We start from the raw sequence: 17749 nt of genomic DNA, 5'->3' as shown, positions 1-17749 counted from the left end.
CGTGCCATCAGGCAATACAATTCTCTGGCAGGGCCTCTATAATCAATTGCTGTTTTTTACTATTTTTATTGTTTTTAATGTGTGTGTTTTATGAGTGTGAGCAGATGGCCATTTTTTAAATTTCCTTAGGGATTATTAAAGACCTATTCTATGCTATTCTATTCTATTTATACCCCTTTTGTTTAAACTTGTACTTGTACTAACTTGACGCCTCAGATGTTAACAAAGCCACAGTTTTTTTTGTTTGTTTGTTTTTTACCATTTTCACATGAAAACTTAAGTTTGGCAAGTACCGTAATACAGTAGTTTAAAACTAAATTTAAAATATAAAAGAAAAATGAAGGACCAGAAACCTGTGCTGTCACTGTGACATGTCACACAATAAAACATAAACAATCCGTATTTTGTCTAAGTGAGTTCTGAATGCAAATTTTCAAACTTTCAAACAAGCTTCATTTTGACATCCTGCAGCATAAGCATGAATAGAGGAGAAAGTTTGCATGAGTTCTTATGTGTGTCTGCCTGTATGCTTACATTTCCTCCTGGCTGGCTCTGTGGCAGGAAGCCCACATTCATTTCCAGCCTGCCGCTGTGTTCACAGGATGAAATGCACATTTGTCACAGCCATTTGTCCATTAGCTGTAACCACTGTGACCTGGCAGCGATGCAACACAGCTCCAAATCACAAGAGCTTTCCTTTCACTCACTGTCACTTTGTGCTTTGCAATTAATGACTTTAACACTCTGACAGGCAGCTTAAGCCCACTGTAGACCTTTGTTCCGATGTGTTCTAGTCATAATTGCTGTTTCGATTTGCCGTGCTAAAATCAGACATGTCAAGTCAGATTTCAGAGCTGGTTTTCAAAGTGCACACAAACTTAATACATCACATCATTTCGGAGCTTTCCAAAAGCAGATGGTTAATATTCAGAAAAAAAGCGTGCTTTCTAAATCTGAGTTTTATTTTGTTTTGTTTTTTATACATGCTGCCAAAAAACAAGTAGTACAAACTATGGTCACATAAAATTTGAATCATCATTATCTCTCCTTCTTTTTTGGCCACTTCAGGTTTGTTTAACCCTTGTGCTATCTTAGATGACCCCACCCTTACATTGACGTGTTCTCCCTACCATGACAAAGGTGGATAAAGGTGGAAAGATTTCATGGAATCCATGGACACCAGTGAAGATCACAAATCATTGAAGAAAAAAGGTTCAGAGCACTGTCTAGTGGGTCTAGATGACCCAACTCCCAATGTTAAAGTGCCAAGGATAGCACAAGGGTTAAAGGCAGAACAATGTGCACCAGGCTGCCTCTAAGAAGGTCACTTCTGAACCCAAACATCAGTCCAAGCCTCTTAAAAAATCCCTAATCCAAACAAAAAACAAAAAATCTTTTTTTGAACCGTCTTAGCAGTTCTTTTTATCCTTGACACCATAATCACCTGTAGACTTTGTCAATACATTTGACTAGTCTTAATGAGGCCAAATGGGATATCTGGGATTTTGTGCAGAGATCGACATCAACTGCTAAATTTGGGGTTAGGCTGTCTAAAATCCATAAAAGTCAATAAACTGTCCTGAAGAGGGTAAATGCTCTGACTAACTCTTCATTGCTTGGGTTGAAATATAGTTTAGCATCAAACTAAACCACTTTTCTTTTAAATAAATGTTTTTATTTTATTTCTGGGCTACTCAGGGAGCTGTTAACACCATCATCTAAAAGTCTCACTCCGATTAGTTTTCGATCTATTGTATAATCGTTCCTAGTGGATTTTTAAAATTATGATTATGCAGTTTTAGGCCAAAATCAAAAGAACCTGTGTCATTTTCTTGGACATAGTCCTGCAGAGCGGCAGTGGACCATCAGAAATTTGCCTCCGAGTTGTGGGCAGGACTGTTGGTTTAGAGTAACCTTCTTCCTCTTCCCCTTCCCATTACTGAGAGCTCTCTATTCACGCTCTCCTGCTTACAGCCCTTCAAAATCCCCCAACCTAAAATTACAGGTGCAACAAAAATGGCGAGCAATATTGGAGCCGTACAGTTTTGAGCCAGATGCTGGCTCAGACGTGGAAAACAAAGAGGTACATCTACTGTCTACCAGTAGATGCATAAGAATGGAGCCGACGAGGGAGCTTTTTGCCTGCCAACTGTTGCATCTACATCACAACTACAACTACAAACTTTTTTCATCTGCATTTTGACATCTGCTACTGATTCACAACAATTTAAATAAAGAAATACCCAGAAATGCAATTTTAAGCTTAATTTTCTTTATACAAGACAGCATCGATGGGATTCAGTTTTCCCTGATTGTCTAGTCTAGGAAAAAGGAGATAAAAAAATGAATGCCCTTTGGGAGACTTTTCAGTGTTTAATGTATTTCTTTTTTAATTGGAAGAAAATTCTTCTTTCCATGTCCTTTTGAAATGACATTTTAGTCAAATAATGATGTAAAGACATCATTAAAAAGCTGCACAGTAACAACAAAGGGACTTAAAACCTGTGCGTCATAGGTTAATTGAACTGCAAACTTATATGTTTTTGAACAAGACAATTTAGTTCTGGTTTCTGATTATTCATCCTAACTTCAAACAGTAATTGTGTTCTTGTTGAAGGTCTCTCAACAAATGCTTTTGGACTAATACCTACAAAAATAGAGCAAATACAGATTAAATAAAGTTGTTAAATGCACTTTTATTACAAGACACATGTGCTGTTTGCTCCAAACTCAAAGCATGATGGGACAAAAAAAGCAAAGTAAAAAAGGTATACTTCCAGACTGAACACAGTACAAAAAGAGTCTCAATATGTACAATGTGTTTATGTACAAAAAGCTAATTTACAGAGTAATTTTAGAAAGAAGAAAAAGAATCTTCAACAAACTGCAGTATTACAGAGAAAATAAAAACAGGCAACAGTGTTTGGAATTAAAAGTTAAGGCTTTAAAGCCGGAAACATGAACGTCTTTATCGACAATATTGTTCGATCTTACTCAAACAACACATTTTTAAGCCCACATTCTTTCTGACATACACTCATTATATACATTCTTTCACTTTCAAGCATCCTTATGCACACAGCCAAGCACAAACATAGTTAAATAGACATTAAATCATTGTTTGTTTGTCATACTTCAGTCTCAATAGAAATGAGCCATCGGCTTGCATCGTGGACCATGACAAACTTTACAAATATCCTGCAGAGGAGGCTCTTCTGTTTGCTGTTGACAGTATTTCAGGCACACTAGGGTAAGTGTTTACACTTTTCAGTCAAGCATCGCCCACCTACTGCTTTTTATGGCCTTCCAAGTGGCGTGAAAGATGACATCATAGTAAGTCCTCTGATCCTACCATTTAGCAGCTTATGCTCCTCACATGTTTGTCGGTAGCCATCTGAGTTTAGGAACCTTTCAGGCCGTTTCAGTTGACTTATAGTGCAAGTAACTGGAGATGGGATTCTGTGAGCAAATAAAAAAGTGCTACAGATGCAAAATAGTTTTAGAAAAGTTCCTCAGAGGTCTCGGACAGGGTCAGACCTCCAGCTCCTGATTGTCTGCTTGGTTGAAACGGTTCAACTTCTCCCTTTCTCGGTTTGAAATGTCCAGTTTGGCAGCATGGGCTGGCTTTAGTGCGGGTGATGGGTTTGATAGAGCTGGGGAGGGGGGCAATGTCAATTCAATCTCTTCATAGCAAGGGGTGGGAGGCGGAGGTTGAGTGAGAGGAGCTGTGGGAGGCAGCAGGGGAACAGGACGGTCTACGTTTCGTATTAGGTTGACGAGCTCCCTCTGGTTGTTGATGCCCTCTTCTTGTGGGACTTCCTCTTGCTGTTTTTTCCGCATACGATGGAGGTGTGAGAAGACGAAAGCACAAGCGGCACAGCCACACACAGTCACCAGAGCTAGGACTCCAACCAGGATCATGTAGAAGCTGAGGCTCCCATTGGTTGTGTCAGACACAGCACCTTCAGACGAGTATAAAGTTAGAATGGATTTCATCAACTCTGAACTTGAAGGTAAGCATGTTTTCCCTTACTTTCACAGTGCTGCCCCTTGCAAGTACTTCTGAGGCTCACACACTCCCTACCATGGTAGCCATCAGGACATGCACACATGAACCTGCCCTCTACACTGTGGCATTCCAGTCCCTGTTGGCAGGGATTGGGATTGCAAAGATCCAAGGCAATCTGTAAGAAAGACACAAATATCAGAAAAACTCTTGTGACAGAAGAGAAAGGTAGTGTTACAGAGGCTAGAACTTCAAAATTCAGCTGAAACAGAGGCATATTTTCCCAAAACGTGAGTGTATAAAAGACTTGATTACGACAAACTTCAGTGACAGACAGGTGAAACTGAGGGGTGGCCTCAAAAGTTATTTTGCGACAGAGGCGATGCCTTTAAAAAATCTTTTTTGAAAGGCCAATGACAAACTGGACTGATAAAGGCAGGATTCCTAAAATCCTAAATCTGACCTATGAAAAGCTGGTGTGTTAGAGGAGGAGTCCCAAAAATCCTAATCTGATGAAGGTGGGGCCAGTGACAATCGTGTGAAGGGAGGTTGGTTTGGTTGAAACTTTCATATTATACACACACATTTGAGAATAAAACCATAGTGCTCGATTGTTCACACCTCGCAGAAGTTTCCTGAATATCCCACAGCACAACTGCAGGTAGTAGTCTGTCCATCCTTATCCTGACACAATCCTCCATTCAGGCAAGGGGTGCTGTCACATGGACTTGGGCCTTTTTGGCAAAATTTCCCCAAGAAACCAGGTGGACACAAGCAGTTTGACCCAGATACTTGGTCCTGCAAAGCACAAAAATATAAAGAAAACATATGCTTTGATACATTTTATTTTTATGTGTGATGAGAGTACAGTAATTGATTTACTTTCTTAAAAAACTAAATTGAGTTGTACAAGCGAAATTAAATTTGTTTTATATGACATGAAGGGTTTAAAACAATCCCAGTTGTTCGATTCTTCCAATAATTTCTTATTTTAAAGAAGAAGAAATAAAATAATAAAAGCACTAATCTGTTAATAAAACTGTTAAAACTACAGGTAACCTGGCGGTGAAAAACATTCAGGACTCTCACCTCACAGTGTCCTCCATTCAGGCACAAACCTTGACAGCTGCTGTTCCCTGGAAACCAGAAACACCATTAATTTGTCACTCAACAACCATGTTTTCATGGAAAAAAAACTGCTGCAAACACACAGAAAAGAAACACATAGGAATGATTGACATTATTCCCTTGCTGTGCATCAAGGAAGCAGATGCTTGACATTTATATTATCTTCAGCAAAACCCTATGAAAGTGGAGAAGACTGATCTCCTTTCCACTGAGACTGTTGATGTTTCATTACCTGTCACAGCACAATCACCTCTTTTCACCCATCAGTTTATTTCCATTTCTTTTTGTGTCTTTGTTCTTTTGTTTTTGTGTACTCACTGATGTCACAATTAGGCCCCGTCCACCCAGGAAGGCAGTCACACAGGTATCCACCGATCAGGTTTCGGCATGACCGGGCGTGGACGCAAATGCTTTTTTCACATTCATTGGTGTCTAAAAGTACGACAGAAAGAAAGTTGATGAAAATATTGATGCACACTATAACTAACAGTCGCAATTTATATTACTCCTTTAGTCAAGATAAGAAATTAAGAGCACTTAATTTTGCTTCTGGTGGAAGGTTGGCACCAATGTTCGGAAGCCAAGGAAGTTTAGGTTTTGTCAGAGTTTATGCAATTGTAATATTCCTAAATAAGTTGGGGTGTTTTTTTATATTTTGTGAACATATAGAGAGATTTGATATTGATTTTATTTTTTCATGCACCATAGATATAAAATGTGAGTATATTTGGTTGCTCACTGAATATGGGAACTCTTCGCATAAGGATAAGGGTAGTATCACAAGCTAGAGTACAACTCTCAGCTCTGATGATTTTCTTACATTTTTCGATAGTAAAATCTCAAATATTAGACATAAGTTAAATCAAGTTATTCCTACTATCAGCCCAGAACAGGCTGAAGCGGTAGAAATGGAGGCATCCATAGAAACCTCTGTAACATTAGACTGCTTAACTCCTGTGGATCAAGCGGAAATAACATCAATTATTACGTCCTCCAAATCCTCAACGTGTCTGTTAGACCCAATTCCCACTAGACTTTTTAAAGAAACTTTTCCCCTAATTAATAATCCCATATTAACAATGATAAATGCCTCTCTGGAAACGGGTTACGTGCCACAGTCTTTTAAATATGCAGTTGTTAAACCTCTTCTGAAAAAGCCCAGTTTGGATCCTAGCATCTTGGCCAACTATAGACCGATATCAAACCTGCCCTTTATTTCTAAAATCCTAGAAAGAGTTGTAGTTAAGCAGCTTTACTGCCACCTACAGGACAACAGCCACTTTGAAGACTTTCAGTCTGGGTTTAGACCTCACCACAGTACAGAAACTGCACTAGTTAGAGTCTCTAATGACTTGTTATTGGCCTCAGAAAAGGAACTACTTTCTATTCTGGTCCTGTTGGACCTCAGTGCAGCCTTTGACACTATCGACCACGGTATTTTACTCCATAGATTAGAGCAGGACATAGGGATCAGAGGATCTGCTCTCCAGTGGTTTAAATCCTATCTGTCCGATAGGTATCAGTTCGTTAATGTAAATGGCCATTCCTCTCAGTGCACTCGAGTCAACTATGGAGTCCCACAGGGCTCAGTCTTGGGACCGATCCTGTTTACGCTTTATATGCTACCCCTAGGAAACATAATCAGGAAACACAGCATTAATTTTCATTGTTATGCCGACGATACGCAGTTGTATTTATCCGTGAAGCCTGACCAGAATGACCAGATAGAGAAACTGAACGCCTGCATCAGTGACATCAAGACCTGGATGACAATTAATTACCTCCTTTTGAACCCAGAAAAAACTGAGGTTATTATACTTGGTCCTAAAAACCTCAGAGATGCTCTGTCTGCTCAGATAGTCTCCCTGGATGGCATAAGTATAGCCCCCAATTCCACAGTTAGAAACCTTGGGGTTTTATTTGACCAGGACTTATCATTTAAGGCTCATATATCTCAGGCATGTAGAACTGCCTTTTTTCACCTGCGGAATATTGCTAAGATCAGAAATCTACTTTCTAAGAGTGATGCTGAAAAACTCATCCATGCATTTGTTACGTCGAGGCTGGATTACTGTAACTCCTTGTTAGCAGCGTGTCCTAAGAGTTCCTTAAAAAGTCTCCAGCTTGTTCAGAACGCAGCAGCTAGATTGTTAGCTGGAGCCAGCAGAAGAGATCACATCACTCCTGTGTTAGTTTCGCTCCATTGGCTCCCAGTTGATTCCAGAATCAAGTTCAAGATCCTCCTGTTAACCTATAAGGCCTTACATGGAATGGCCCCGTCCTATATTAAGGACCTCATAGTCCCTTACCATCCAATGAGAACACTTCGCTCGCAAAATGCAGGACTGCTTGTGGTTCCTAGAATTAGTAAAAGTACGGTTGGAGGTAGAGCGTTTAGTCACCAAGCCCCTGTCTTATGGAATAAACTTCCAGCTCATGTAAGAGAGGCCGACTCAGTTTCTACATTCAAAGTTAGACCGAAAACATTCCTATTTGGACAGGCTTATTGTCAGACTAGTTAGTATTCAGAGATTATTTAACTTAATGTTAATTTGTTTAAATTAAACTTAATAATAACTATTTCTTTTAAAAGGCTGCTAGAAGTTGAAGCTGGGGTAACTATGGTGCTCCGGGGTTCTGACCTCTTTTCTTTTCTACTTCTACCCTTCCTCTCCTCTATTCTTGATCATAATTTATCATTTAGTTCTCCATGCCTCTGTTTGGTGAAGTGTGATTCATGTATTGTCCCTCTTTTCCTCTCCCTTCCTGGGGAGTGGGAGTGCTTCCAGACTCCAGTTGGTTCATCCGTGCTCCTGTTCCTGACCGTTTACCTCGCCTTTGCTCCTGCTCCTACACCTGGCTGTGGATCCTGCCTCTGGCTCATCTCTGGCTCGTCTCTGCTCTGTACCTGACCGAGTACCTCGTCTCTGCTCCTGCTCCTACACCTGGCTGTGGATCCTGCCTCTGGCTCGTCTCTGGCTCGTCTCTGCTCTGTACCTGACCGAGTACCTCGTCTCTGCTCCTTCTCCTACACCTGGCTGTGGTTCCTGTCTCCGGCTCGACTCGCGCCTTTGACTGTCCCCACAACCACGGCTGGATGAAGCTCGTCTGCTGGACTTTTATATATGTAGTTGTAGATTTAGATAAGTTAATTCTTCTCTAAGATTTCTGGTAAATCGCCTGTCCGTCCTGGGGGAGGATCCCTCCTTCATGTGGGCACCCCTGAGGTTTCTTTGTTTTTTCCGGAATCCGTTTTTTTTGGGAGTTTTTCCTTACCGCGAAGGGGGGTCTAAGGGCAGGGATGCCAGTATAGCTTAGTCAGTTTGTTAGTTCATTTTAGTATTTTTCTATTGAACTCTTTGTATTCGTGATCCTTTTGATTTCATGTTTTACTTCGAAGCCCATCGAGACGACTGTTGTTGTGATTTTGGGCTATACAAATAAATTGAATTGAATTGAATTGAACAACAACTAATGTACTAATGTTACTCATCCACACCCCCTCCTCTAGAAAGAAAAAAAGAACTTGACCACAAATGGTGCATGAAAAAATAAAATCAATATCAAATCTCTCTTTTTGTTCACAAAATATATTTTAAAAAAAACACCCCAACTTATTTAGGAATATTAAAATTGCATAAACTCTGACAAAACCTAAACCTCCTTGGCTTCCGAACATTGGTGCCAACCTTCCACCAGAAGCAAGGTGGGGTTCAGTGTCTTGCCAAAGGACACTTCGACATATGGGCAGGCAAGGCGAAACTCTTCTGATCAGAGGTCGACCGCCCTGCCACTGCACCACAGCCGCCAGTCTATTTTGCATCATAGCAGCACCAGGGAATCACACATTAGGAACATCTGTTCCTCAATAATCTGTTTATCTCTTTTAATTGTTTAATCCAGAGATTCTGAGTTGGAGATCAACAATTTATTCAGTATCAACACATTTCATCTTCAACAGAATCAATCGCATAAACCACCAACAAATAGGTGCATCTGTCTAAGTTTACTCAAGAGATTATGAAAATTACAAACCTCAGTAAAATTATACAAATTAGTATCAGACACAAGTACCAGGACTGTTCCAAAAACAAAATGGAAAAAAGGATTAATCTCTGACCTTCAATCCAAATCCTTGGACAAATGTTTGCAGTAATACTTTTTTATGTCAAACAACACAAATGTACAATTAATCCAACATAAAACCCACCACAAACTTTGCATTGTTCAAATAAAAATGTTTCAGGTGGGAATCGCTCAAATAGAGAACCTGTATAAAATGCACTTTAGGCTGCATGGATGCCTACCTACACGCCACCTGGACCTGTCCACAATCCACTCATTCTGCAATATTATTATATACTGACTATGAACTTATAACTTTAGCAATTCTTTTGTCTCCAGCTCTCTCTCTACCTGAAAAATGTAAAACAAACCATTGAATGAAATACAAAAAACTAGTACTGATATCTCTATTTATCACCAAAAAGATGATCTCCAAAAACTGGAAATCAAAGCAGTTTGCTCTTATTAATCAATGGCATAGTGATTGGTATACACAGTCTTTTTCTTTATTTTTATCAACTGATTTATTTACTTTTTACAGCATGACATTTACATTAAACAGAGTCACCTACAACCACACAAACAAAAACACGTTACTGTTTCCCTGTTTTGTTTGTCACCCGCGTTTCACTATACACTCACCACCTCTGTATTGTAATTTGTACTTTTTTGTTAGTTAATTTATCCATTCACTTGTCCATCCATCCATCCATCCATCCATCCTTCCATTTTTTTAACCCACTGTATCCCTTTTGGGGCCACAGGGCTGCTAGGCCCTAACCTGGCTACTTTTGGGCGAAGGCGGGGTACACCCTGGACAGGTCCCCAGTCTGTCACAGGGTTGTTCATTAATTTGAAATCAACAGAAGAAATGTTAAAGTCCTATTGTTTAAATCTGTTTTATAGCTAATAATTTGTTTTTTGTTTTGTTTTTTAAATGAGGGGAAAAGCATTGATTTTCAGTCTCATCATCAGACTGTGCTTCTCATTAAATCATTGGTGCCGTCATGCTGTAACTTATATCATTATTTTTTTATGAAAAAACTTTTGTGAAGAAACAATCGATGAACACCACTTTTATGGAAAACTTATAAAGGACCTGACAATATTCTAAAAAAGTAACATCTCATAAAGTCAAACTAAATCTAATCATTGAGCCTTTTACTCTGATTTTAAAATGCAGACAGTCATACTATACCTCTAATCAGTCTGCTGAAATTATTGAAGCAGGAATCCTTCAGGGATTTGACTGATTAGATTAGGAGGATTAGAAAGAAACACTCAGTAAATAAAAAGGCAGCAGGCATGTGCAGAAGCCATTACAGATTAAGCTCTTCAGGTGAGTTTCTGTATTAGTGTTTTTTTTTTAAATGAAAGTCTTGGGATTTAGTGGCACTCGTAAGAATGAAAATCAGTCAATAAAGGAGTAGGGGCATAATCATCCACAATACTTAATGCACAGCCAACACCTGTCATCTTAGACTAAAAAAGTTTTTAAACTGAGTTTGCTGACTCTATATTGTGTGCTTTGAGCGTCTGATCTGTGACTTGAAAGTATATGGGGGATTATCAAGTGTCACAATGACATATTGCTGGTAACACAGAGGAGTGGGTGTTGTCACTTCACAACCCTGAAGCCTCTGTGTGTGTCTGAGCTGATTCGACACGATGCTCCTTGTGCTGCGACAAAACAACCCGCAGGGAGGAAACGTGTCAGCATGAGTGAGTGCAGCCCAAAAATAACGTGGAGCTGCATTTAGAGAAGACTTATTCGCTGTCAGGCTGCCTGATGTGAGCATTAATGTGCCGCTGTTCACTCCTGACACGGTTTGCTTTTGGAACCTGCTCTGATCTAATCTGCTGCTTCATGCTGTCCAACTCAGAGAGATGGATCACCATTTGACATCTTTATATTTGTACCGAGAGATGTTACAGGCCTGTGGATAATCTGTGGATTTTACCAGTGGCACAAATGTTTGTTGTACTGTCTTTCCTTGGTTTTATTGTGGTCCAGATTTCAAGTTTGTAGCTGTTTAGTTAAGTTTTTCTAATTTCTTGAGTTTCTGTTCTGTTTTAGTCATACGCTACAGTACCTATTCATTTAGATAAAATATGAGATTAAACAGACTGGTAAATTTTTGGGGGGGCAGTCACCCTGTCCTGTAAATTGCTGTGTAACTCATGTAATATCCTCACCTAACTGGCATGTCCTGCCAGTCCATCCAGGTGGACACAGACAACGGAAACCCTCAGGAACATCCTGACACGTTGCTCCACGTCCGCAGGGACTGCGATCGCAATGCTTCACCACTGGAAAAAAACAAACAAAAACAAATTGTGCATTGTCGGTCTTTGTAATGAAAGTGAGACTGCCAGCAAGTAGCTTTGATGCCACAGTGACAAATGTGAGACCCGGACTGGCACACGGCTGTACGAGTGATTTGATGCTGTCTGTTTTCACATTGCTCCCTGCTGCTCTGGTTTCCATGCAAACAGGGACAAATGCAATCATCTGCTGTATACATGACTGACACTTCAAACCTTTCCCAGGGAGGAGGACCCAGGAGAGTTTTAGTAAAGCAAAGAATGATGGGAGCAGAAAAAAAGATAAGAGTTGAGAAAGGGAGGCTGGTTTAACAAAAAAAGAGAAGGTCATCAAACAAAAGATCCAACAAAAATAATCATATTTATTTTATAAGATGGATATTTGTGAAACAGTAACAGAATTGTTTCCCTTATTGTGACGTAAGCCTTTCACATAAAAACTCTCATAACCTTTTTTCATTAACCTAACCCTGCAAAACAACCATTTTCCATTTCCATGACCCCAATTCCAAGCCTCAGTAATAATAATCCAGCCAAGCCAGCGGCACTTTTCCCAAAAAGAGACATAGAATTCATAACAAACAAAGAATCCTTTAATTAATATTGGTTATGCAGAAAAATCTAGTCTGAAAACAGAGCTGTGTTGTGGTTCTGGTTGTGATTCCCCACAAGCTTTACAATTCTTTCACTGTATATTCCCCAGAGACCCCACCCAATCACACAGATAGACACACACACGTGCATCAACACATAAAAAGATAGACTGTTTTCCTGGCTGTTAATCGCACCAACAACAAACAACAGGAAGAAAAATAAGCTATTTTTTTTTCATTCCTCTATTTTTCTTCTCTCCCTCCTGAATAAGGAGTCATGCTGAAGTGTTTACATGCCAGTGTCTGATCTGCTCTGTTCTGATAGAGGTGAATGTGGAACGCTGAGTGTTTACACTAACAGCTCTGGCAGAGCATAGAGCATGTGATCCAATCTTACCTGTCAACAGACACACCAGCTCAAACATTTTGTTCAAAGATTGCTTCCACAAACACCGGGCTCTAAAGATCCCATCGACTGTTGTTACAGATTCTCTCATTTACAGCAGGTTTGCAAATAGAACGCTTTTCTCCCCTTTGTAGCAATGAAGAGAAAATGTTTTACACCCATTTTTTCACAAGATGATGCACAGCCAGATGTGCAAAACTGCCTCAGTCCAAATGTTTTCAAGACAAAGACCTGGCAAGAAAAAATAATTATGGGATAAGGATAAATATAAATATATATCCTTAAGAATGTATTTGTGCAAATCCTTCAACAATTCTTTTGAAAGATGATTATCATTCTCTCTATGGTGTTTCCATAAACATTAAAAGAACAAGCTGAATATGATTTTATCCAATGTGGGGTTTCAGGGCTGCTGGAGTCTGCCTAAGCAGTTGCCAGGCGAAGTCAAGCTACACCCTGGACAGTTTGCCTATCTGTCATAGGGCCTCACAACCACACACTCTCACATTCCCACCTAGGAACAATCGGGATTCGAACCAGGCCTCCTTAAGGCCTCCTTGAGGCAAGATTGCTAATCACTTGACAGTACATTATCCTTTCAATCTCACATCAATAGCATTACAAGGTCTGCATACTTTCATCTACCCAATATGAATCGTCTCCGCCCCTCCCTCACCGTGCACTCCACCTCCATTTAGTTTATAGTTTGGTCACATCTCGCGTCGACTATTGCAATGTACTACTCGCCTGTCTCCCCAAGAAAACTCTGAACAAACTTCAATTGGTCCAGAATTCAGCAGCCCGCATCATCACCAGAACTCCTTCCTTCCATCACATCACTCCCGTTCTCCAGCAGCTGCTCTGGCTTCCAGTAGCTTTCAGGATTCATTTAAAACTCCTTCTCTACACGTTCAAAGCCCTCCATAACCTGGCTCCCTCTTATATTTCTAATCTCCATATTAACATTCCCTCTCGCTCTCTCTGGTCTTCTTCTTCCCTTCAGCTTTCCGTCCCTCCGCTCCGTATGGTCACCATGGGGGGCCGTGCCTTCAGCTGCTCGGCTCCCAAACTCTGGAACTCTCTCTCCCCAAACCTCCATAACATTGACTCCTTTCCTAATTTTAAATCCAAACTGAAAACCCATCACAATTTTTCACCTTCTGCTTTTTTTAACATTTATTTTTTTGTTATAATACAGATAAATTATTTTCTACAAGACCATTAAATCCCTAATTCTAGTTAAATAAATTTTCACTGAAAAAATGACTGCCAACCCTTCCATTTTCAGTTTGTGGATATTAAAGATAAACTCTTAATTTTAATGATTTATAAATTCTGTCTTTACTGTGTGCTGGAATATTAGTATTTTACCTTCCAGCAGCAATCAGTGGGCTTCTAACCACAGGAACACACTAAAGGGTATTTATGTGCAGCAGTAGGTTCAGTTTGCAAAAACACTTTGATCAAGTTGAACAGTTTGGCAGATATTTTGTATATTTCTATTTGAGCATTACTGAGAGGGAACAGCACGTTAAATAAATCCTGGGTAATTTAAGGAAAGCCGCCGTTTTTCTGGTGTATGTTTGATCTGCTCCTGTGCTGAGGAATGATGCTCCCTTCATGGCAGCAAGCTCAGAGTTCTGTGTTCACAGGAATTTCACCTATTTGCACATGGATCACAAGGTGTTATGTTTCAGTATTCTGTGATCTTGGTGGCTCCTCCTTCTTTTTTTTTTATTTCAATCTAGTGACAGAAGATTTGTGGCATCATTTTGTGATGCAGAGAAACCTGCAGCTGTTAGAACATATCAGGCAATGCAGAACTACAACAGAAAACCTCCAGTTTTAGACAGAAAGCCAAGACTTTTGATTGGGTTTCATTTGACAACAGATCCACCATTTTGTTCTGTTGACTTAGCAGATTTGACCACATACATGATAAGCCCTGCCTTAGATTTTGGAAGTGATTCCCCCTCCACACAAATCCAAGTGCGGCTGGACAAAGCAGGAGAATAAGGAGATCATTGATGTTTGCTGATATTGTTGTGTCCAGAGTAATTGCACTTCCTCTGTTGGATTGATCGCAGTCTGTGAGTGGCTGTGATTAAATTAAAAGTAGTTGCAGATAGCCTTCAAGGTCCTGTTCCTTTATCTTGTGTGTGTAACTCAGACAATCACCTTCTGAGCAGGTGTGTCCTGTCCAGCCTTCAGCGCAGACGCAGCTGAAGCCTGCCAGGTCTTCCACACAGGTGGCCCCATTCATACATGGAGATGACAAACATGCATGTTCGGCTGAGGAGAGGAGACAGAAGAACCAAATGAGAGACCATCTGAATAATGAACTTCTAAACATCTGATCATTTGAGGTCAAATCACATCCCAAAAGAAGAAACAAGATTTGACTCAACTAAAAATTTGTAAGTTACACGTATTAATTACAATCAGTGATTTAAAGTTTTCACAAAAGTCAGCTAGTGAAAAAGTCGGGAACCTTTTTAAAAATGTTTTCAGTTGGTACATCTAAACTGTGCTTTAGGTTTTAATCCAATTGTATGTTTCTTTTCTGGTTAATAAAATGTAATTTTTTTTAACTAAAATTGAGAAGAAAAAGGCAAATATTAAAGTTCCACATCTCCATCACCTGCTTTGGCCTCATCAGCTAACAAATCTTGCACATATCACAAACTAGAAATTGAAATCTCACAAAACAAGCAAGAAATGGGTCAGAGGCAAGCAGCTGCAGTGGATTGAATTTGATGCAGCTCTTCATAGAGGTAAGAGGGTTTTATTGAACCCCCAACTGCAGTGTTCTCCCCCACAAAGACGTCACGTCACCTAAATCATCTTACACCCTACAACAATCCGTTTTTAAAGCTGTCAAGACAAAATCCTACTGTGCTCATGTTCAATTGAATAAGAAAATCATTAAGGCCAAAAGAAAAAATGTATACACCTAAATAGAATGAGTGATGTTTATAAATTGCAATTTAAAAACATATTATCTGCTTGATTTTTTTGTAGGAGCGGAATTCTGTTTTTATTGCATAAAAAATACACGTTTAATCCCACCTTCTAACGCTCCCCTTAACAGAACTAGCTATAACTCCTATGCTCCTTTAATTTAATTTGCTACATAACAGATATTTTCAAATGCCTAGCAGTGCAATGTTAATGAAATTGTTGATTTTAATGAAGAAATGTTCCTAAATCAAAACACGGAAATATGCTGGGCTGTGCGTCTTTTCCATCAGTGAAAGTAAGCAGGACTGATAGAACTGCAGTGAGTTTTTTGGGAAAGGGGCCACACTCACCAATGTCACAGTTGCGTCCTCGAAAACCCTCCGGGCACTCGCACTGATACTCGTTAGGTTCTGTGTTTGTGCAGGTGCCTCCGTTCTTACAAGGTGTGTGGGTGCCGCAAAAGTTCAGATCTGTGCGCACAAAAAAAGAGACATAATTGAGTTACATTTTAGTTTGCAGCACAGAACAGAAACTCTAAACATCGATAGCAGCACGACCCAATAACACATTGAGGGTGAATCCCTTTGCTGATCATGCCGATCAATTCCTGCACGGTGTGTTGTCTCAAGTGTTGAGTCTGATTACAGGTTTTTTTTTTTTTTTTAATTGAACAATTGCAACTTACAAAACAAGAAAATACAACAATTATGCACATATAATGTACAATAGAATTCTGAATACAGAACAAACATGTTGCATTCTTTAAAAAAAACTAATTATTAATAATAAACACAAAAGGGAATAAGAAATAAAAAAAAACAAAAAAATAAAGAGAAAAGAGAAAATGCGAGAGTAAATCTATGTCAGCAGTCCAAAAGATTTACAGATGCTAATTGTTTTTTGAGCTTTTGTATTTTTTGAAGCAGAAATTAAGTTTAAATAATGCTGCAGTTCCAGTTTGAACACAAAGAAATCCGGTTTTTTATTGGAAAATTTTCTTTTGTGTATATGAAATTTAGCGATAAATAATACCATGTTTACACAAAAGAAAGCATCACGGTCTTTGACATCAAAGCTATGAAAACCAAAAAGTATGTTTTTATAATAAAGTTGTATGTCAGCAAAAATAGAATCGGTGATAAATTTGTGAATGTTTTTCCAAAATCTGTATGTAAATTCACAAGACCAGAATAAATGAGAGCAGGTTTCAGGTTGTTTCTGGCAGAAAGTACAACTGGTGTTTATGTCAGCCTTAAATTTAGTTAAATAATGCTTTGCTGGATAAAATCTGTGTAGGAGTTTAAAAGAGATTTCTTTGACTTTATTTGTTAAGAAGTATTTTTGTGGTAAAGACCAGACTTTTTTCCAATCAATGTTAGAAGTGAAATTAGCCCAATAAAAGATAGCTGATGGAACAGAAACTAAATTATCTTGAAACAAAGCTCTGATTTTTGAGTTCAACTGTTTAGCGGAAGTGAAGCAGAAATTACCCAGAGGAGATTTGAGCACATCAGGAGGATGAAGAGTCAGAGGAGGAGCGCTGTAGAAACCCCTGAATAACATGCAAAGCCCAGATGGGACGGCATCAAACACTAATTACAGGTTTTCTGTATTCAGTTATTTCCTGCACGCACACAGTCTGTATGTCTCACTGCGGAGGTTTTCTGAATGCACAGAAACAGCTTCAGGCCCCACCTCGCCCAAGGACCCAATGCTTTTCTGCTTTACATTCACCTTACCTAAGGCTATCGTCTTTTCTCTAAACATGCCGTCCCCGTCAATTGATTCCCTGATGTCAGCACAGACAGTGCTAGTGTGAAGTCGGCAGGCACTGTGTTTATATATCTTAAGTCAGCTTCCAGGATCCTAAACAGCAATATGGAATTCTGGAATTCTAAGGACACACTGAATACAAATGAAGCTAAGAGCTAGTTATAAAAATAACCCACTCCAATGAAAATTGTGTATTTGTTGTTTTTAACACGTTCTTGTAGCATTTTCTCAAGATGTATAAAGAAATTGAAGCTTAAAATTGTATTTATGATTATTTTTTTCTTCAAATTCCGGTGAATCAGGAGCTGAAAAATGCCATTGGAAAACACCTGTAGTAGTGGCATAGGTGCTTCAGTCAATTAGCCACACGCTCCCTGCTCCGCTCCATTCTAGTGCATCCACTTGCAGACAAACAGATCGATGTACGTCATTGTTGTCCTCGTCCGAGCTGGCATCTGTGTCAATACTGTACGGTTGCATAGCTCCAATATT

General features: G+C 39.4%; 1 protein-coding gene across 2 annotated transcripts in view; it reads right to left on the bottom strand.

The window, feature by feature from the left end:
• Positions 1 to 2676: 2676 nt before the first annotated feature.
• LOC101160929 (protein jagged-1b) overlaps positions 2677 to 17749 on the bottom strand; it is a 49605-nt gene continuing 34532 nt past the window's right edge. The window contains exons 7-14 of one of the 2 annotated variants that reach the window (XM_011482521.3): positions 15835 to 15954; positions 14702 to 14815; positions 11396 to 11509; positions 5453 to 5566; positions 5096 to 5142; positions 4628 to 4804; positions 4034 to 4184; positions 2677 to 3962 (exon numbers count right to left, since the gene is read on the bottom strand). In XM_011482521.3, the coding sequence (XP_011480823.1) occupies positions 3532 to 3962; positions 4034 to 4184; positions 4628 to 4804; positions 5096 to 5142; positions 5453 to 5566; positions 11396 to 11509; positions 14702 to 14815; positions 15835 to 15954 (1268 nt within the window). In that variant the 3' untranslated portion in view covers positions 2677 to 3531. The remainder of the gene's footprint in view (positions 3963 to 4033; positions 4185 to 4627; positions 4805 to 5095; positions 5143 to 5452; positions 5567 to 11395; positions 11510 to 14701; positions 14816 to 15834; positions 15955 to 17749) is intronic. The other variant, XM_020708247.2, reaches the window with a different exon arrangement.

This window comes from Oryzias latipes, chromosome 13 (genome assembly GCF_002234675.1).
Source record: "Oryzias latipes chromosome 13, ASM223467v1".
In the NCBI taxonomy this organism is placed as follows: domain Eukaryota; kingdom Metazoa; phylum Chordata; class Actinopteri; order Beloniformes; family Adrianichthyidae; genus Oryzias; species Oryzias latipes.
Note: the sequence above shows the minus strand (reverse complement) of the source record. Positions and strands in the feature narration are given on the sequence as shown.